At 46.0% G+C, this 20,975-nt stretch overlaps 5 protein-coding genes across 7 annotated transcripts; 3 read left to right on the forward strand and 2 right to left on the reverse strand.

The window, feature by feature from the left end:
• Positions 1–75: 75 nt before the first annotated feature.
• On the forward strand, positions 76–14,310 carry LOC131883320 (XK-related protein 4-like). The gene is made up of 3 exons (XM_059230773.1): positions 76–168; positions 12,423–13,374; positions 13,447–14,310. The coding sequence occupies exons 2-3, from the start codon at positions 12,521–12,523 to the stop codon at positions 14,264–14,266; spliced, it is 1,674 nt and encodes a 557-aa protein (XP_059086756.1). The 5' UTR covers positions 76–168; positions 12,423–12,520; the 3' UTR covers positions 14,267–14,310.
• On the forward strand, positions 201–2,008 carry LOC131883361 (tRNA-splicing endonuclease subunit Sen2-like). Its single transcript, XM_059230819.1, has 2 exons — positions 201–746; positions 995–2,008. Exon 2 carries the CDS (start codon positions 997–999, stop codon positions 1,888–1,890), a length of 894 nt encoding a protein of 297 aa, XP_059086802.1. The 5' UTR covers positions 201–746; positions 995–996; the 3' UTR covers positions 1,891–2,008.
• On the forward strand, positions 2,012–12,423 carry LOC131883281 (intermembrane lipid transfer protein Vps13-like). The gene has a single exon (XM_059230721.1). It carries the CDS (start codon positions 2,137–2,139, stop codon positions 12,166–12,168), a length of 10,032 nt encoding a protein of 3,343 aa, XP_059086704.1. The 5' UTR covers positions 2,012–2,136; the 3' UTR covers positions 12,169–12,423.
• Positions 14,311–14,504: 194 nt separating the features above from the next.
• Positions 14,505–17,915, reverse strand: LOC131883329 (WD repeat domain phosphoinositide-interacting protein 2-like). Of its 3 annotated transcripts, none has more exons than XM_059230784.1 (8): positions 17,482–17,915; positions 16,290–16,372; positions 15,866–16,227; positions 15,530–15,804; positions 15,278–15,454; positions 14,992–15,206; positions 14,843–14,911; positions 14,505–14,770 (listed from the first exon to the last, which is right to left on the reverse strand). In XM_059230784.1, the coding sequence occupies exons 1-8, from the start codon at positions 17,607–17,609 to the stop codon at positions 14,652–14,654; spliced, it is 1,428 nt and encodes a 475-aa protein (XP_059086767.1). In that variant the 5' UTR covers positions 17,610–17,915; the 3' UTR covers positions 14,505–14,651. The 3 variants fall into 3 exon arrangements, with proteins under 3 accessions (XP_059086767.1, XP_059086775.1, XP_059086781.1); XM_059230792.1 differs by having other exon boundaries at positions 14,858–14,911; positions 17,482–17,894; XM_059230798.1 differs by lacking the exon at positions 14,843–14,911 and having other exon boundaries at positions 17,482–17,899.
• Positions 17,916–18,771: 856 nt separating this feature from the next.
• Positions 18,772–20,975, reverse strand: LOC131883312 (ATP-dependent DNA helicase Q1-like). Its single transcript, XM_059230760.1, has 4 exons — positions 20,666–20,975; positions 20,286–20,596; positions 19,392–20,221; positions 18,772–19,327 (listed from the first exon to the last, which is right to left on the reverse strand). The coding sequence occupies exons 1-4, from the start codon at positions 20,877–20,879 to the stop codon at positions 18,784–18,786; spliced, it is 1,899 nt and encodes a 632-aa protein (XP_059086743.1). The 5' UTR covers positions 20,880–20,975; the 3' UTR covers positions 18,772–18,783.

The raw sequence follows: 20,975 nt of genomic DNA on the forward strand, positions 1-20,975 counted from the left end.
GTGTGAACGGTAAAGGTTCATCCACTCAATTTTCCATTCTAGTCCTGGAAAATGCCACCCAGATCACATTCCCGGCACCCTGAGCAGCAAAGAGTTCTTTTTTTACGTAGCACGAAATTCCATTCATTCCCTATCATTTATCCTTTTCGTTCCCAAGCACTGGAACTGGTGAGTAATTTAGCCTTAATCTCGAAGTTTGAGACAAGAAATCAGGTCTAAATAAAGTTATCCACCACTACATCATAAAGGCCAGTCATTGCCGAAGCCCTGGGCTCTGACGCAATTTTACAGACCTGACTGATATTTACTTCATTCTTTATTGCTGTAGCCTGTAGAAGCATGTACCAGAGTTGCCACATCCGCCCATAGCGAGCTATCCACCCCTAAAATCTGACCTCTTTTGGTTCGATTAGACCGGTTTCCCTTACCATGGGATCCGCATACCTGGAATAAACTTGAACTTCAGGTTGAGTCTTGTAAGCTATTGTATTTCTTGTGGGCTTGTTCATCTATAATGACCTCGATTTGTCCAATGTTTGGCCCTAAAATCCCTAAAACATGTGGCTGTGCTGTGAACTCCTCCGTACAATACACCATACACCCCTTGTCTCTGTTCGGCCACGACTTGCTTTCTCGTTTCACAACAATGTCCTGACCTGGTTTGGGAGTGACCCGAGCTGAAACGCCTTGTCAGTGGTCAGAGTGGCGTTGGTTGGTCTTGAGAGACACGCCTTAGTGCGTCACAGGTGAGATGATTATATGTTTAAAAAGTGATTGAGCCTGTTGTTGTAAAGTTTGAGAGTGAACGTTATTTAGGCTTCACAGCTGATCCCGTGGGGCTAATACGTATTTTCTGGAAGGCCTCAGACTTTAGGTTGACTCAACGTTTTTAACAATCATTTGCCACAAGCTGTTGACTTCATCCATAACAATGCAATCTGATCAGGATGAGTTGAACCTCAAGGTGAGTAAAACAATTTTATGTCGTCTGTAGACATGTCCTCCTTATCGGACCCGCGACCCAAACGACCTCGAAAAGATGAGATCCTCCAATCACCGTTGCCCGTCCCCATCGATAGTTTGACCGTTCAAACTGCCGCATTCCATGGCCGTGATTGGCCCGAGTACCGCGGCGAATGGATGGCCAACACCGGTCAAGTGCGGGTCTCGAATTTGGATCAGGCTGTGACCCTCTTCACCATGGGCTTTTTTGGCGACAAAGAAGTCATATCAGAGGATCCACAGAGAGATGCCCAACATCGACCGGTTTTGAAGCCGATTTGTCCCAAAATCGATCCGGAAAGGCGAGATGAGACGTTACGAAAGGCATCCGGATCTCAGGGAGAGGAGGAGCAGGAGGACAAGAATGCAGTGGGGAAATTGATGTATCGACCGCATATGAATGAACGTTGGCCGCTGATTTTGTCGCCGGAAGAGGCGTTTTTCTTGAGCTATGCCCTAGGATGCCTGGTTGTGTGTCAAGATGGGCGGGACTTGAATTTGAGTGACCTTTGGCACATTTTGATCGACCGGGATGATCATTTTCCGGTGCTGTATCGGGTTTATCATCATTTTCGCTCACAAGGATGGGTAGTTCGGAGCGGATTGAAGTTTGGTGCGGATTTTTTGCTCTACCAAGACGGACCGCCTTTCTTTCATTCCACGTATTCAGTCAGGATTCGCTTCAACGGCCAGGATGAGACCATGTCTTGGCGGGAATTGTTCGGATTGAATCGAATCACGGAAGCCACGTCCAAGGAGCTCTTATTGGTTGAAGTTCTTGCCGGAGGTCAAACCCTGGAAAGAGTTCGATCATCGCCCGACAACCTCGGTGACTTGTTTGTGAAGGAAGTGTTGGTTCGGCGTTGGGTTCCTTCTCAAAAGCAATAACCAAATAAAAAAAGGAGTACCTATTCCATCTGGAAAGTACCTCTGACTGAGAGCCACTTGTTTACAAACATCTGTTCAAAATTTTGGACTGACCTCGTGCTTTTGCTTTCATTACAGATTGGAGTAACCGAACACAAAAGAAGGAAGAAATATTATCCTAACTGTATATGAGAGCATTTAGCTCTCGGAGAAGACGTTTCCTCATTACATTACTGACCTGAGTGTACGTAGTTATAGTTGGTCAAGATGGTGTCAAGAGTCTTAGAGGGCGTCCTGAAGAGCTATCTCGGACAATATTTGGAGCTCTCGGATAGTAGTGTGTCCATGGGATCTGAGATCCGCTTGAACAATGTTAAGTTGAAGGAATCGGCTCTCTCCGACCTTGGTCTGCCAGTGAAATGTGTCCATGGAAAAGTGAGCAAATTGGTCATCAAGATCCCTTGGTTTCATTTGTTTTCCGACAAGACTGTGATCGAGGTCGAAGGCTTGCATTTACTAGTGGTCCCCAGTACGTCAGTCAAATATGACGAAGAGAAAGAGCGAAGACTTCAGAACGAGGCGAAGCAAAAGCGCCTCCAACGGACAGAAGAGGCCAAACGGTTGGAGCAAGATGCCAGTGAGTTGAAAGACAAGAAAGCTGGAGATGGCTCTGATGATACATTCGTGGAGCGATTAGTGGCCAACATCATCAAGAACCTTGAAGTCAGCATCAAGAAGGTTCATATCCGGTATGAAGATAAGCAAATGAGCACGGGCCGATATCCCTTTGCGGCTGGTGTCACTTTGGAACATGTTCAAATGACCACGACTAAAGATGATAGCAAGGAACAGAAAGACAAGATCAAGTTGAAAGTGTTTGAGAAATTTGTGGTCTTGGATAGTTTCTCCGTTTACTGGAAGCCCAAAGCCAGTATGTACTCGGAAGAAAACAGTTCGAAAGAAGATGTGATTGATGTGATGTTCAACACAAATATAGGCACCCGAGAAAACCCCATTAAGCGATTGAAATATCTGCTCGGACCAATTACCTCAGACGCTTCTCTGACTTGGTGTCCTGATCCCACTTTGTACCAATATAAGATTCCAGAAATTGATCTGTCGATTCAGATGAAGGAATTGTGCTTGTCCTTAACCAAGTATCAATATCAAGACTTTATGATGCTTCTCCAATCATTCGAGTTCATGAATAGAGCTTCCAAATTCAGAAAGTATAAGGCCAGGCATGATTTGGAGAACTTGCCCAACTATCACAAGCGGTTCAAGGATCTGTGGAAATTCGCCTTCGACTGTGTCTACGAAGAAGAAGTCATGCGAGCAATCAACAACTGGTCATGGGATCACATGAAGAAGCACATAAATCGGTGCAAAGACTATCGTGAACTTTACAAACGCAAGATCATGGCCGGGACCAAGGTTCCTCAAGACCTTTCGTCTGATCTAAAAAAGTATGAAGATGTTCTGGATGAGGTCAACATTCGGATCCAAAGGCAACTGGCCGAGCGCGAAGTTGAAAAGTCCGCCAAAGAGAAAATTGCTGCAGCAGCTGCCAACGCCGGTACCGGATTTTGGGGCTGGTTTGGAGGTGGAGGGGCTAAGAAGTCGGATCAGAACTCGGATTTGGAGTCCAACGTTAAAAAACTCGAGGAAGCCATGACATCCGAAGAGAAAGAAAAGCTGTATGAGATCATCGATTACCAAGAGAATGCTCATCATGGGATATTTCCCAAAAGCTTTGTGGCAAGGAAGCTTGGGTTTCATTTGGATTGTCTTCTCATCACTATCCGAGATGATGATCTGAACGATGCAGAGATCATTCGTCTCAATCTGAGCGATGTGTCCAGCCACGTGTCCCAAAGACCCTCCGCTGACTACGTGGAGTTAGCCATGACCATGCGAACTTTGACAGTGGTGGGATACGAACCCAAGAAAGAAAGACAAGAAGATAGACCCTGCTTGGTCTCTACCCGCCCAGGTTCAAAAGATGGAAATTTGGTCAATTTTAGTTTTGAAAATAATCCACCTGAGCAGCCCGATGGAAATCTGGATGAGGATCAAGGAAGTGTTTATGACCAGCGACTCAATTTCTACTCGAGTCCTCTGGAAATTGTCTACCACGCCACAACCATCAATCGATTGATGAAGATCTTCCGAACTCCAGACGATCTGAATTTGGCGTCCCTTCAACACTCCGCTATTTCAAAGCTAAATGAGTACAAACAATCCACTACTCTTGGATTGCAGTATGTCATTGAAAACCACAACCTGGTGGATGTCAAGATTGAACTCATGTCTTCCTACATTATTTTACCTCATGAGGGGAAGATGACGAGTTCGTGCGCTTGCGCCATTGCCAACTTAGGAAGTATTAAGATTCGCAGCCAGCCAATCTCAACGGAAACTCGGGACTTGAAAGATATGTCCCTTACTGACCTCACCGAGACTTTCAAGAAGTCCTTGCGTGATCAAGCCTATGACAAGTTTATTGTGACTCTGGAAGATATGCAAGTGATTGTGGCCCTTCCCCATGAAGAGTGGCGAGCTCACGTGGATCGAGAGAGCTCTCCCTTGTTCCTCCTGAAGCCCACTTCTCTTGAGGTCGTCTTCCAATATTGCCTCATCAAGAAAGATCCTGAAATGCCACTGACTAAGATCAAGGGTAGCCTAAAGGAGATCTCCATAAACATCAGTGACTACCGTCTCATCAAAATGGCACAGATCTTGGACTCACTGGTGGATTGTTTTTCTGAAGACAATGATCCTAGTCTGCATCGAACCGAATCCGAGGGGTCCATGGCATCAGCCTACAGCTCTTTGGCCAACACAGGGTCTTTGGTGGAACAAGCTCAATTCGTGAGCACGGCCGTTACAGATATTGTCCCGGCTAAGCGAAATGACGAAATTGACACCGATAGCATCGGCACTTTAAGCCATGTGACGAAAATGGTATTAGACTTCACTATCAACAAAGTGAATCTTAGCCTTACTCAGATGAGTCCATCCTCCAACACCGATCAAGAGCTCTTCCACTTCACTATCCACAAAATGGCTATCCATGCCAAAGTGAGGATGTTCGACATCACAGGCGAATTCAGGATAAGTGATGTCAATTGTGAGCATCTTCTTCTGAAGACCCCGACGGGTAAGCCGGTGCACATCCTAAGCACGCACAAGAAAGGCAAAAATGAAGCCAAACTACTTACACTGAGGTACACGGACGTGAACAAAAAATCCCCCGAGTTTCAAACGATTCATCAGAACGTGTTGAAAACCTTGGAAGTGGAATTGAGCCAAGTGGACATCAATCTGCACCAAGACGCCATCCTTGATATCATTGGGAAAGTGGACAAGTTTGTGAAAGAACTTTCCACCAAAGCGAAGAATTTAATGGCTGCTCCAGCAAATGAGGCCTCCCATGAGATTGATCCCGATGATCAAACTCCTGAAGTTGAAGAGCAATTTGAAGATGCCAGGTCTCCAAAACCTGGCGAGGATGTTCCTGATGCTGAAGGGGCTTTAAAGCGCCAAAATGCCCGCAAATCTCATGCCCAAGGGACCAAACGGCAAACATCGGGTGGGTTGACGAAATGGGCATTCAAGACCAAGAAGAGAGCTAACAGTATTGAACATCAGACCATTGATGTCAAGGTCAAGGCTTCGTTGGAGGGAGTTTCTTTCGATTTCATGACCAACAAGGTCTACTTTGCTTCCATGAGAGTCGAGGACTTGAACGTGTCGTACATGCAGACCTTTGATCAAAAGGTCATCACCGCCAAACTGGTCAACTTCGAGGTCATGGACGCATGCAACTTGGGGAGCGATAGGTCCAAAACCATTTATGAAAAGATCGCCGAGAACTTGGATGACAAGGTTTTTGATGCATCGGTGACTATCTACGAGGTTTCTCCAGAAGCCAAAGCCAACAACCCCGATGTGATTGACGTCTTGGTAGAAGCCCAAATGGGCAGAGTGAAAGTGGTCTTCCTGATGAAGTTCATCACCGATTTCCTCACCTTCATCGAACCCTTCTCTGGAGCTCGAGAGGCTGTCGCTGAAAAGGCCACCATGGCGTTTGACAACGCCACGAAATCCATGATTGATGCATATGCCAATGCCACTCGCGCCCAGTTGAACATCATGATGGATGCTCCGTTGATAATTATCCCGGTCCACTCAACCAGTCGAACCACATTCATCGCGGATCTTGGCAAGCTGAAGCTCTCCAACAAGTTCTGTTTGAGTGACAGTCGCGTCTTTGATCAAATGCACTTTGACTTGAAAGATCTCAAGCTCCTCCGGGGAAGAATTGCTGAAGACATTCGGAGCAATGACATTGAAAGTGATTGCCTCATCATCCGACCTATCACATTTGAATTGGATTTGGTCCGAAATATGAATGGTTCCAAGGATGAAAACGACCCTGCTGAAATCTCTGTCAGGGGAACATTAAAGAGGATCTGGGCTGAAATGAGCAAAGGAGACTATGATGTTCTCATGGGCATCCTATTGAACAACTTCTCGCAAAAAGGCGAATTTGAACAAGTGGAATCGTCTCCCGTGCCTACGAACAACAAGAATAAAATGAAGCTGAATTTAAAGAAAAAACACGGCAGTCGAACCAGCCTTCAATCCCAAAGAAGTTCTCAATCCATGAGTGCGGTTCTTCAAGACCCCGAGAGGCATCCCAAGGCCAAGGTGGTAGTTTTCGAGTTTGATTTTGAAGGCTTCCAAGCGGATATATTTGCCGGCGACACTACTCTTGATGGCTTGAATCAAGAACGAGACTCGCATTTTGCTTTAGCTCGTCTCAAAGTTGAACTGATTCGCACGAAAGGCTGTCTATTGGTGGATGGATCAATTTCCGCTTTAGCTTTTCTTGAAAACTGTGTCCTGGAGGATAGCCGCTTCTACGAGGCTGAGGCAGATTCCAATAGGATTGTGCGGCTGATGGAGGCCAAGCAAAAGTCTTCGGATGGCACCTCAAAATCCATTCGCATGGTCGATGTTAATTATGATCGCGATGACAAAGGCAACCAAATATTGAATGCCCACGTGCAGAGCTTTGTTCTGGTGGGATCTGTGGCTTATTTGTTGGAAATTGCCCAGTTCTTTGTTCCAGATCAAACCCTCAACTATGAGTGGTCTCGACCTGATCTTCAAGTTCAAGCTGAACAAGTGAATGATCAAAATATATCCGTGTGTGTGAAGGTTGATGAGCCGGACATCTTCTTGGTGGAAAACATCAAAGACATTAACACTGATGCCCTAATGTTGAACACCGAGCTGCAATTCAAGTTCTGGTCCACCTCTGACTCCATGTCTATGATGGCCGCACTCTCGAATATCCGTTGTCACACTTGCCGTTTCAATCCTGATCTGCGCGAAGAGACAATGGCTCAAATCCTCAAACCGTGCACGCTCTCGTTCACCATCAGCAAGAATGAAGGTCACGGAATGCGAGTCAATGTCAATATGTCAGATTTGTGTCTGAATGTGTCTCCATACAGCATCATCATCATCCAGAATAGTGTGCAAGCCTTCATCGATTCCATGGGTCAAAAGGAGCGAATGGAAAAGAAAGATGTCGCCAAGACTGAGGACTTGACCGAATTGTGGCGAACCAAACCGTTTGAACATGAGAATTTTTGGTTTTTGAAGCCTGATCAAGCTCAAGACGCCTTGGAGTTGTCATCATCCATTAGTTCTGGACAAGGTGTTTTCCTAGACGAACAAGCTATCTTGAATATTAACAATCTAGTCATCAAAGTGGAGTCTGGAGCTGGAAACAACACTATTCCACTTGTTCTCCTAGAGAGCAGTTTCAATTGTGACATCAAGAATTGGAGCAGTTCGAAGATGAGTGCCACAGGCACTTTGAATCTTGAGGTGGCTTACTACAACGCCAAACTGGCCTTGTGGGAACCCGTGATCGAGCCAGTCTGTCAGATCAAACCGGATGGCTCGACCTTAAAACGCCGCTGGGACTTGAATTTGAGCCTTCAGAGTAACTCGTCGAGTGACTTTGGATCGATTGTGGCCTCACCCAGTTTTGATCAGGTCGATGGGTTTGTTTGCCCTGAAAACCTGCCTCCCCTCATGGTCATTGGGCTGGAGTCCAAGGATATTCTCGAAGTCACTCTTACAAAGTCCTTTATGGGAGTCTTAACCACCCTGGTCCAATCTTTTGCCGACGTCACCGAGTCCAAGAAGAAGGAACTACCTCAAGCTCCTTTCATCGTTCAAAATCGCACGGGAAAGAAACTAACATTAGTTCTGAGTAGCACTCACTTTAGATACTTTGTGGCCAATGAACGACCTGGCGAAACGAAAACCAAGGAATTAGAGCACGGCCAAGATGTCAATCTTATCATGTCGAAAAACCGATCACAGAGTGTCACTCAATATGTGAGCCCCCTGCAAGAGCAAAACGAAAATGCTGAGGCCATGTTGAAGATCAAAATTGAGGGTGAAAAAGATCCCTTCGACCTGCCAGTCAGCAAGGCGGACTCTCGTTTTTTTCCGTTTCCATTTCGAGGTGATGAGATGGGTGACCACCATGGGTTAGTTTCCGACATCAAGGTGGAGAATGGATGCAAGTACATCACCATTCGATCTGTTATTCAAATCAAGAACCACTTTGACATGCCAGTCAATGTGTTGAAGTATGACGGACATTCCAAGTATATTAAACTAGCTCAGCTCCAACCTGACGAAAACTTTGATGTTCCACTTCAACACGTGTATTCCGATCCTTACGAGTATTCGTTCCAAATTGCCGGTGACTTTTACTTGGGACCCGAATCCTTCAAATGGAGAGAACTCGTCGGCAAAGATGGAAGCCACTCGCAAATGATCGAATGCAGAAGCAAAGAAGGGGACCAAACCATCTTCTTGAATGTGGAAGGCTCTAAAGAGCCAATCTTTTACGAACGAACTGGCAACTTGGCCAGTATGAACTACGTCCTGGACATTCGCCCGATCTTGGTCTTCAAGAACTGCTTGCCCGTTACGCTCCATTACGGATTTGATGAATTCAAGGAAAACATGAAGTATATTGAACCAGGCCAAAGTGGCCATATGCAAGGGGTCAAACTTGGAGTCTCGAAGATCCACCTGAAAATTTTTGAATTCCGAAATGCGGATTGGGAATGCACTCAAACCATTGACGAAAGAATGCCAGAGTTGAGTTTGTGGAGATTTCATCTTATGAACTCAACCGAAAATTCAAGTGCCAAGTTCGACTTGGGCATCAACTCCATGATCAGTAGCGGAACGCAAGTGATCTCGATTTATGCTCCATTCTGGATGATTAACAAAACCGGCAAGTCCCTTACCTACCGGGGCCAAGACCCTCAGAACGTGATCTATCATCCCCTGGAATTGGAGGGCGTACCCATGATGTTCTCCTACACGGCCAAAAGTTTCTTAGGCAAGCGAAAAGCCTCTATCCGGATTGAGGAGAGCCAATGGTCGGATCCTTTCACTTTAGACACCATCGAGGATGCGGGGAAAATAACTTGCAAGAAACCCGAGGCGCGCAATGATGTGTCCAAAGCAGGTTACAGTGTGGGGGTCAATATCGCCATGAGCAAGTCCAGTTTGACCAAGATCATTACCATCACTCCATACTACATGATCATCAACACCGCCGAGTTTCCCATCTCTGTGAAGGAATTGGAGGGCGAATCCTGGCTTGAGGTTCCACCGGGCGAGTGTGTGCCATTTTGGCCGATGTATGGCGCTGGAAACGTCATCATCCGAGTCAGTGACCACCCCGAAGGCACTCCCAGCTTTCCCATGACCAGTGCTCATTCCACGCTCTTGATGATTGCCAACAAGTTTGGAGCTCTCCATGCAGATGTACGAACTTCGAACTCGGAGACACTCCTCACGGTGAGTGCTTACACCAAGGGCCTAGCACCGGTCCTGCTCATCAACAACACGACCAATTACATGATGAAGTTCTGGGAAAAGGATGTCAACAAAGATGAAGGAACAGAGTTCCTACCGCCAATGGAACAGCGCTTATTCACTTGGTTGAATCCTGCCGGACCAAGAACCTTGATCTGGGCTATTGATGGATTCAAGGACGAATATGTGGATAAGTTGGTCAGTGACGACCAAGGTGTGATTGAGATTGATGGGCAGAAGGAACAATATGTGGGATGGGTCTCATTTTTAAATGGAATGCAACGAGTGCTCTTATTTGATCAGGATCCCAATTTGTGCTTCCGTTTGGCTCGAATGTCCGGAGAAAATGAACGGATAGACCAAGAGATCGTTCTCTCGATCTCCGGAATTGGCATCTCTATTGTGAACAACAACCCAGCCTTAAGCTATGAACTCATCTATTCGAGCATCACGTCATCCGATGTTGTTTGGGAGGTGAAGAGAAATGGGAAAACTCGGTTCAAGCCACTCACTCGGGTCCAATGTGATGCAATTGAGAGTGACTTCCAATTGTATTTGAGAGAACTGTCCGTGAACAAACGCTCCTCCGTTGAGAGGATCGTCAAGGTCGATGGCAGGGATGATATACTGGTCAATTACGAGGAATCTCGGATCACCAAACCTTTTGAGGGACGACTAGCACGTCAATTCCAAAAGGGTCTTTGGGTCCAATTGAGAACCTCTTCACACCAGCGTCAGATTCACGCCAAAATCAATCGAGTGCAAATCGACAACCAGGTTAAGGAATCCCTGTTTCCAGTGATCCTGGCTCCGGTACCTCCCCCCAAGAGTGTGGTGGCCGACAGTATTCCGAAGCCATTCATCGAGATGTCAGTGCTTCAGTACTTCTCACCGGAGCACACCAACTTGACTCAGTACAAGTACGTTCACGCCCTTGTCCAAGAGCTTCACATCAAGGTCGACCAAGGCCTGGTGAATGCCCTGATTGACTTGTTGGAGGAGGAAGAGATTCTGGACGAGGATATTCACGAGTTCCTCAAAGAAGATCTGGAGCTAGCCACCAAGCCGTTGAAAGATATTGCCAAACTTCAAGTCACTGTTGGTCTCAAGGACTTTTATGATTATCTCCATTTGTCGCCCTTGAAAGTACATGTGAGCTTCTCCCTAACATCTTATGAAGCTAAGAACAAAAGAGCCGAATCCAGGCGATCCAACTTTTTTGGACTGTTTCTGCAGAGTCTGGGTGTCACCATCACTGATACCGACGACATTGTGTTCAAGTTGGCTTACTTTGAACGAAAGCATCATTTCTACTCGCAAGAAGATCTCATGTACGAGATGATTCGACATTATACCAGCCAGGCCATCAAGCAAGCCTATGTTATCATCTTTGGGTTGGATGTGATTGGAAATCCCTTTGGTTTGGTAGTAGGTGTGAGCCGAAGTGTGGAGGATCTCTTCTATGAACCGTTCCAAGGGGCCGTTGAAGGACCAAGCGAATTCGCTGAAGGTCTAGTCATTGGTGTGAGAAGTGTCTTCTCCGGTGTGATTGGCGGAGCGGCAGGCACCTTTTCAAGAATCACGGGAGCGTTCGGAAAGGGCCTGGCATCCCTCACTTTCGACGACAAATTCCAACAGAAGCGCCGGGAGGCTATCAAGAAACGCGGCAAACAAACAGTGGGCGAAAGCCTGGCCCGCGGCGGGAAAGGCCTTGTCATGGGCTTCTTTGACGGAGTCACGGGTGTAGCCACCAAGCCCATTGAGGGTGCGCGCGATGAGGGATTTGGTGGCTTCTTCAAAGGAATGGGCAAGGGGGTCGTGGGCTTAGTGACCCGCCCGACTGGGGGCATGATTGATTTCGCATCGGGCACTTTTGATTCGCTGAAGCGATGCACGGATGTGGGTGACGAACTCTCAAGGGTCCGACCGGCTCGTTTCATTCAATTGGATGGAGTGGTGAGGAACTACAATCTGAAGGAAGCCACGGGCAACAAGATATTGATGGAATTGGACAAAGGACGTTATGCGGCCTCAGACCATTACATTGCACACGAGGAGATTGTCTCTCGAACGCCCACCGCCTTCTTGGTGACCACCAACCGGGTTTTATATGTTTATTACAACCAAATGATGGGTCATTGGGTGACGGAGTGGTTCTTTGACCTCAATACCATTGATGGACCTCCGCCCATGGAGGAAGAGAGCGGTCATTGGTGCCTTGTCATCAAACCTAAGAATGAAGAGCGCAAAAAGTTCTTGGGCGGTCTATTTGGTGGAGACAGGTCGGGGAAAAAGGTTTTCTTGAGCACTCGCGAAACAGTGAAAAATATGGCTCGAACTATTGAGGCCCTCCGGCGAGGTCAGAACTAAGCTTGATGAACAAGCAGGTGATGGATGGGCTTTGATTCACGGACTTAAGAACTATTTTTATTGTTATCTTTACTCGGTTCATTCTCCCCGCTTAAGAGTTATAATGTGCTTCATCTAAATTGAGGATCTTAATCGTGTGATGTTTTAAAATTATGTGTGTTGTTATAAAATTAAAGATTCAGTCTTTCCAAGACAATTGCGCTGCTTTTCAATATTGGCCTGTTGATTTTATTTTTCATTTCATTCAATTCCAGACATGCTCTCGTGGTTGGACGCGACTTCCAAACGGCGTTTGTAGCCTGTTGGCTCCAAGTTATTGCATTCCATCCAAACCAAATTCAAATCTATCAAGATGGCTCTAGATGTGCAAGATCCTGAGCCAAGATCAAAGTCAGAATCTCAAGTGCCATTACAAGTTCCAAAAGACTTGGAACAACCGCATAATCATGAAGTCTCGTCATTACTCCAGAGTCCCTGTACCCTCGAAGCTCTTATCGTGGAACTCGACGAGGTGGATGCTATTCCCTCTAGTCCAAAGTATTCCAATTTCGATTTTTTTTGTACTATTATTTCGATCGCCACCTACATCTTCGACCTGGTCATGGATACGGTTGTGGCGGCGTACTTCTATCATTTGGGCGTGACGCATGGGATCTATCACTATTGGTACTTTGGTCTGACCGTGGCTTTCATTCTCCTGCCGTCCCTAACAATGACTGGCTTCAGTTTTCGATGGTACCTCATGGACGCGGAAAACACTGACCTACCGCCTGTGCCCACGTGGCGGTGGGTTCTCAGATTGATCGTTCTCATGTTACAAATTGCTCCAGTTCTCCGTTATTTGGACTCCATGGCCAATGGGATCCGCAGTCGATATTTCGCACGAGTGGCAGCCAAGGCCAAAAATGTTCATGACCGACAAAAAGCACGGAGAGACTGCTTGAAATACTACACACTCATGGTCTACGAAGATGCCGATGCGACATTACTCCGCTTATTTGAATGCTTTATGGAGAGTGCACCTCAACTAGTGCTTCAGATGTACATATTGATTCGCGATCCTCATGCTATTCAATTGTACAATCGTGAGTTCGTTGGGGACGAGGCTGTCGATCCCATTCTCAAGCTCAGTATCCTCAGCTTAAGCGTAATCTCATCTCTGATCTCATTAGCCTGGTCCCTTGTGGTCTATCATAGAAGCCTGAGGTGAGAACGGTTGTGTAATGCAGAAGTAAATATCGGTCATCATGCTGATAGTGGTGTTTTGCTTCATTCCAGATATACCTACACTGAGAAGGAAAACATCCGGCTGGCCGGTAGTATCTGCCAATTCTTTTGGCACTTCTCATCAATCACGGCCCGAGTCCTGGCCCTCAGCCTATTCGCCTCAATATACCCTAGATTAGTTGGGCCCGTATGTGTGGCTCATTGGGTGCTCATGTCATCGTGGGTGATATACCAGGAAACAAGTGCCTGTAACAGCCGTTGTGAAGAGTTCCTCTTCAGTCTTGCTCTCGGAACCGTTTACATCTTCTCGTTTTTTAATGCCAAAGAGGAACACACACGCTACAAGTACCTTTTGTATTACCTCTTCTGCTTCTGCGAAAACACCGTCCTCATCATATTCTGGTTCTTGCACGCCAATGCCAATCTACCCATCGGCCAGGAATACTGGTACTACTATCCAGGCATTCTGGGCCATTACGCCATGTTCTTTGGCGGGATCTTCTTCATGATTCTCTACTACAGCTTCTTTCATCCTACGGGTGTTCACCCTCGGGCCCGAGCTCTCTTCGCTAAAAAACTCAGAAAATCAGCCCCCTCCTCCAAAAGCGAAGCGGCAGAGAAGGAGACACCAGCCTTCATTGATCTCCGCGAAATCCGGTCTGATTTGCACGGATTGGGACGTCGCCCCTTGTCTGACGGGGCCAGTAGTGTCAGTTCGCCAGCCCTCGATGAAATCGATTTGTCCTCGAGCTCTCATTTACCCGAGAATAATATTAACCGTGAGCTCAAGCGAGCCTCGAGTGCTCCAAATCCGGGGGGTAGACTTCTGTTTCGAAATACCCGTTCCTTTAAATATATGCTTAGTAAATGAGTTTTAATTTTAGTTACGAAATAAACACAATTATTATTTCTTCATAGGGTTTATTGCGAACAAATTTTGATCAATTTTTGAGAAGAGTCTGGGCAAGTGTTGCTTATTTAGGGTCTAGATGCTTACTTTCCAAGAAAGTGATTTGATACTGTGGGACTTTATATATTGGCTATTGTCATTAAGGGTCTATCACATAAAATATGGAATCTCAGATAATGAAGAGAACTTTGAGATAATGGATGATTGTAACGGTTTTTTTGCGTCGTTAATCCTAGTAATTTACAATAAGTACAACAGGTATCTTGGAACTGAAAGTATTTTTGTGTTTTTTTTTCTTTCTGTAATGGGTTGGCATTTTTTTAGATAACGTCTCGCCAACCAAGTTTCAAGGGCGGGCTGCCCTCTTGTCCTGCATGGGTGGAAACTCCCCATCGTCATCCAATAGAAAACATTCCCGAGGCGGGCTGGCCGTGGCTTTTTCCATCTCATGAAACTTTTCAGAATCTGTAAACAAAAACAGGATTGTCTCCAGTTAACAGGGTTTAATTCAATTTAAACCGGTTAAGCTACTCATGCCTGAATCATCATTACCGGTCATCTCGTGAGGGTGACGATTCTTGACGCGATCAGCGTAGCTCACGTCGTCTACAAAGGAATGGAAACAAACCAAGGCACTACCAAAACCATTCAAGAGAGCTAATCAACCGAGGCCGAATCCTACTCACCATCCGGGGGATTCGTCTTTGGGGGAGAGGCCTCGTCCATGGAGGCGTCATCACTCGTTCCATCAGGACTTGTTCCAGAGGTGGGTAAAGGTCGAAATTCACTGAGTTGGAACTGCTTGATAAGGGTCCCTTCTCCACCATCCTCCAAATTAAGACCATACATGTAGAGATAACCATCTTGCGAAGTAATCAGCAGCCGAAGACTCTTTTTGATCCTGAAAATTCAATCGGATTGGAGATGAAAGATCAAAATAAAATCCCTCCGAGTGAGTGCGATCTATCTTACAAGGCTAGGGCACAAATATTTTTGAGTCCGGATTGGTTGTGGCGGATGGTGGCGAAAGCACGGCCCTGCAGCAAGGTGTCCGTTACCTGAGTAGGTAAATAACTCGCTGACGCCGAAACCATGTTGTTGAAATACGATCCCCAACTATCATTGGGAGGGCTTTGGCTAATGACCTCGCTAAAGGGGTCAAAAAAAATTGCTAGTTCTGGAGCCGGTTATTCATGAATACAAATATCTTAAGTGCCTCCTCACCTCTCTCGGGGTTGTTCCTCCAACCGAAAGATGTGAACCGTCTCCGTGTTCGAGGAGCAAGCCAAGAACCGTCCACAAGGAGAGAAAGACAACGAGTAGATATGGGCTGTGCGTTTCAGACCCCGCCTCAGTTCGTACAACTTGGTCCCCGAGTTAACATTGAACACACGGATCACGGTTCCTTTGTCGCTGGCCGTTGCCACGCGGGTTCCCGAGGGAGAAAAGGCAATAGCCACCAAATTCGAAGTGTGAGCGGGTATCATTGTTTTAGAAGACTGTAATTCAGAGAATGGAGTCAACATCTTTGCGTGATCGGAATAAGAAAAAAATGCTTACCAAGTTCATGGCATCGAAGATTTGAAGCTCGCCCACACTGGAGTGACCAGGGTAGGCGAGGAAACAGTTGTCCGAATTGGTGGATAAGGCACACAATCCAGAGGGATTTGGAGGCGTGTCCCGAATAGTGTGAAGCACTTTCATGTCCCGGATGTTATGGACAAACAGTGACTCCTCCAGACACACCACCAACCGAGATCGATTCATCTTCACCGATAGGATTTTAGAATTGTAGCTGTAATTGCAAATCTCCGTGCCCTTTTTGAAATGGCACACCCGGAGCCTGCGTGGCGTTTCACGCGACACAATGGCGACGAGGCTGCTGGAAAAAAGTCGCTCGGCGATATAGACCTCTTCCGAGTCTGAAATGAGAATTCCTTTGCTGATTTATAAGTGTATTAAAATGGCAAGAAACACCCGTTACCATTTTCATAGATGGGTTCGAGGCTATCACAGGAGCTGAGCGAGTATAATTTATAACCCGAGCTGTTCCCCACAGCCAGTGATCTGAAACGAGGAATCGATTAGCCTCATTAGACATTTCTCTTCATTTTTAATCATGTCTGAATGGCGGAGATTGAACAGACACGTCGTCGCGACATGCCAATTTCTATTATTAAATATTTTCAGACAACGAGAACAAAGCCCTCTGTATTCTAAAATCGATCATCACACCGTGCATGGCTTTTGGCAGATATCTTTCAGGGGAAGTTGAAGCTTCTCGGGATAGCATTTTTTGACCAGTGGCCTGATTAACGAGCGTGCGCAACCATCAACCAAGGACAGGAAGTTCGTGTTCAATTCTGGTTCTTTGCATTCGCCTTCGCTCCTTTTTTTTGAAGTATCGGCTTGCGTTAAAAAAAAATACACTTGGTCTCTATCGCCAGGCCTTTGTTCAGGTGAATCATGAATCAATCCCCTTGAATATGAGCAATGCTAGTGCCATCCAAAGAATTGCCCAGAATTTCCTTCAGAAAACGAGTTTAGCATTAGACTAAAAGAGCGAATAATTGATCGCCATATATACGTAATTTTTATTATGTAACTCTACTTTTTCATCCATCCGTCACCTGTAAAAGATTTCTCCAACACAGACCTTAGCTAGGCCTCCCATCAATCTGTCAGGGCCAAGACACTAAGGCCTCTTTTTGCCCCTCGGTGCTAGGTAGACTTTTTTTGGATAAGACTCAAATCTAATGCCTCGTCTGAGGCCCTTCATAGTACTTGTCTGTGCTGGTCCGACATTTAGTGCCTATGATATCTACGCATGATTCTTGTTGCCAAGCTGGTTCAAACCGGAGAGCCTGTCGTCTATGGGCAAGCCTCTGTTTCCTCGGATCTCACTATCCTCCTCCTCCTCCTTCTCCTCTTTGGTTTGGACGGTGTCAAGGGAGGCGAAGGAGGAGGAGGAGGAGGACCAGCTGCTCCGGGGATCCAGTGCACGTAACTTGAAGGGCTCCTCTTTTACGTCGCTACCTTTCTGCTACCCGTGTACTGAGTGAGAGAGCGGAGGACCGAGAAATCAGCTCCAAAAGTTGGAACACAAAAAGTCAAACAAAGGAGGTGATGAAATATGAAGGAAAAATGGTCCTTTGCCGAAGAATTGCTCGACTTACGTCGTATCCTGGTTGAAGCTGGCGAAGATGAGGTCGTTTTCGTGTTGGTGGGTAGCATTAGAAAGAGTTGCACTTGTGATATTCATGAGTCCTGAGATGGGAGCACTCCAGTAGTTGTAGCTTTGCATTGATAACTGCTCAAGTACTGCCTTTGTGGATTGGCAGAAGAGGATTTGGGTGAGTGTAGTTTTAGAAGGGAACTGCCACAACACACTCAAAGAATGCTTCTTTAGGCGAAAGATTTGTCTGTTTTGGCAGAGTGCGGGTAACTCGACTGGGATGTGTTATGGACGGACGGAGGTTGTCGAGGATGCGAGTGATAATGTTGATGGTGGTGATGCTTATGGTGTCGAGCTCACTCCGAGGGCACAACTTATCTGAGATATTCTGGCGGGATCGATGATGATGAAGGTGCTTGTGCTCGAACAACACATTCACTGACAACAATCCTGAACAGCCCAACTGCGCCATTCCCAGACCCACCGAAAATGACTGAATGTGATGTGCATCCCGCGGGCCCTCCCTTCTCTAGCAAGTAATTCTCTCTTCCTCCTTTGCTCTGTCTTTCCTTTCGATCCACAAAGTGGGAGGGGAAGGATCTTCAAAGTGACTGGGATCTGAAAACGTTCTCCTCCTTCAAACTTATGATTGGTCTTAACTTGGCGAAATGTATCTTTTCCAGATATCAAGGGTATGCCAAGAAAGTTTCGATCCCACTCCTCATGAGAGGATGTAAAATAAAACTGGCGCATTGTAGCATAAATCTACAGAAAATGGTCACCTTAGAGTAAGCACGAAGACGTACGCCGTCTGTGTCCCTGAGCTGAGATCTGTGTATTGGCAACTACGCATATTTTTTTACTGAGAAATAGGAGATACGACGCAAGAAGGCCTTAATTCAATATTTTCTTGACGTATGAAATGATCCAGCCATGTGAATGCTAACAACTCTCCCTTGCCCCTGTTTACAAAGCGCACTTAGAGACATGTGAACGGATTCAAATTTTTCATCTATTGATGCGAACATACATCTGTGCAATATATCCTGACATCCTGACAGATGCTCCTTGGGCCAGCGTGGCTTGAATGGCTGGGTTTTGGCTGGCTTATATCATAGAGGACTATAAATATGGTGGACGAGATTGGACAAGGGAGTGCTAGTAATCCAAGGACACACCCAAAAGAATCTGAATTTGAAATACTTATTGCGAACGGAATGTGCGGCGCAGTTCCCGAAACCTCGTTTAATCATTCCTGGCTAATTTCACGAAAACTAAGAAAAGCATGAAATTCGGAGTCGAGTCAATTTAAATCAATATCTTCATCTGAAGACAAGCAAACGACAGTTTTAGACGTTTTGGCCTTTTTGGAGGGGCATTTACCCGCCACAGCCTTCGTTGATTGTCTTTTGACCTTCGGAAGCGGTGAAGCAGCCTTTGGAAACCTCCATTGATGACTCCTGCCTTGAATGGTTCTCCTCCCCAAAATGATGTAGCTGATTGTGGAGTAGGGCGTAAAAGCGAAATCCTCTTTCAAGTAGCCTTCTAACAACATCTTTGAAATGATCCTCTCAGCCTTGTCTGTGCTCAAATCCTTGGGTTTCCATCCGAGCACTTTAAACTTGCCTTCCCCTCGTCCCAAGAGAGCATTCACCAACTTCAGTGCGGTCATTTTGGAGTCAGTGGTCGCAGCTTGATCTAGGATCTGAACCACGGCTTCAACATAAACACCCACGTCCTCCAAGTCAGTCTGGTTGTCTTGATTTTGGCAAATATCACACATGCCATTGCAATCCGCTCTCTCCCAAACTTCGCCAAAATGGTCCGCGATGATGGATCGTCGACACCTGAAGAAATCCGATGTTGAAAAGGAGCAACTAAATGCATGGAAAAAAATAATAAGGCACTCACCGATCCAGATTGTTACAATAGGCCACAATGCCGTAAAGTTTCTCCAAACCTGTCTGTTCGGTGAAAACCATAGTACTGATCCGGAAGATGTCGCTGAATTTGTAATAGGCGATGCATTTGGCCGGTTGGTCATCTCGACCTGCTCGACCGGATTCTTGGTAGAAGTTTTCCATGGATTTGGAAATGGAGTGATGAATCACGAATCGCACATTAGGCTTGTCGATGCCCATTCCAAATGCAATGGTGGCCACAACAACTTGGATCTCGGCACTCAGCCATTTTCTATGAGTTTGACTCCTCTGTTTGGCTTCCAAAGAGGCGTGGTAAGGTGCTGCTTTAATGCCTTGAGTTTTGAGGTCTTTGGCTAAGGTCTCCACATCTTTTATGGTGAGCGTATAGATGATACCCGATTGATTGCGAAACTCTTCGGACAACATTTGAACTAACTCGCGAATGCAATCCTCGGTGTTACTTGGTTTGGCTCTGACTTCGTAGAAAAGGTTGGCTCTATTAAAAGCAGCCTTGAAAACTAGACAGTCTTTGAGATTCAAAATCTTTTGCGTATCTTCGGTCACCGTGGATGTGGCTGTAGCCGTTAACCCTAAAATGGGCACTTTCGGGAAAAGGCTCTTCATTACGCCCAAAAACTTATAATCCGGCCGAAAGTCATGACCCCACTGCGAGCAGCAGTGAACTTCATCAATGGCCAAATGAGAAAACAGTCCTCGTTTGTAGGCGTTTTGAAGTTTGGCCATGAACCGCTTGCTTTTGGCCAATTTCTCTGGAGTGACATAAAGCAACTTCATCTCGGATGCCGGATCAATCATTGACTGGAAAAGAGAAGATAGCATATGAAAAACCAAGCCTCTTTTTAGAATCAACCAATACACTAACATTGAGAATTCGTGTCACTTCCGCTCGAGGTGTGTCAGCACAAAGCATTTCTGCATTGATCTTTTTTCTCTTAAGTGCCATGACCTGATCTTCCATCAGAGCCACCAATGGTGATACCACCAAGGTCAAACCAGAGGCCATTAAGGCTGGTAGTTGGAAACAAAGACTCTTTCCTCCTCCAGTGGGCATGATTAGCATCACGTCATGTTTGGAGAGTAAAGCGTTCATACAAGATAACTGATGTGGACGGTAAAAGTTGATATCAAAAATATCTTGGAGGGTCGAAGTCAGCTTCTTAGACCAAGCAAAATCTGCAAGATAGAGAGAGAGAGAGAGGGTAGTAAACTGTAGGCAATAAAGAAGTACAGCTCAATAACTACCTTGACTCTCCCAATTGAAATTTTGGAGCTGAGCCCGGCGAAAGTTCTCTTGGGCTTGGATCAGGTTATTTTTTTGCCGAAGGAGTTGGGCCCTCCTCTCTTGAAGGCTTGCAATCTGGCCATCAACTAAACTTAACTCATTTTCTAGGCTTTCTATGGTATCCTCAGACATGACATCCATCTTGGGCTGCAGGCCTGTGTTTTTGTTCACCATAACTGTTCAATATTACCGGGATAACGATAGCAACTTTCAATTCCTTTTGTCATTCGAGAGTGTACAACACAACATCGGTAGCTGCCAGATTGAGCG

This window comes from Tigriopus californicus, chromosome 1 (genome assembly GCF_007210705.1).
Source record: "Tigriopus californicus strain San Diego chromosome 1, Tcal_SD_v2.1, whole genome shotgun sequence".
Classification (NCBI taxonomy): Eukaryota; Metazoa; Arthropoda; class Copepoda; order Harpacticoida; family Harpacticidae; genus Tigriopus; species Tigriopus californicus.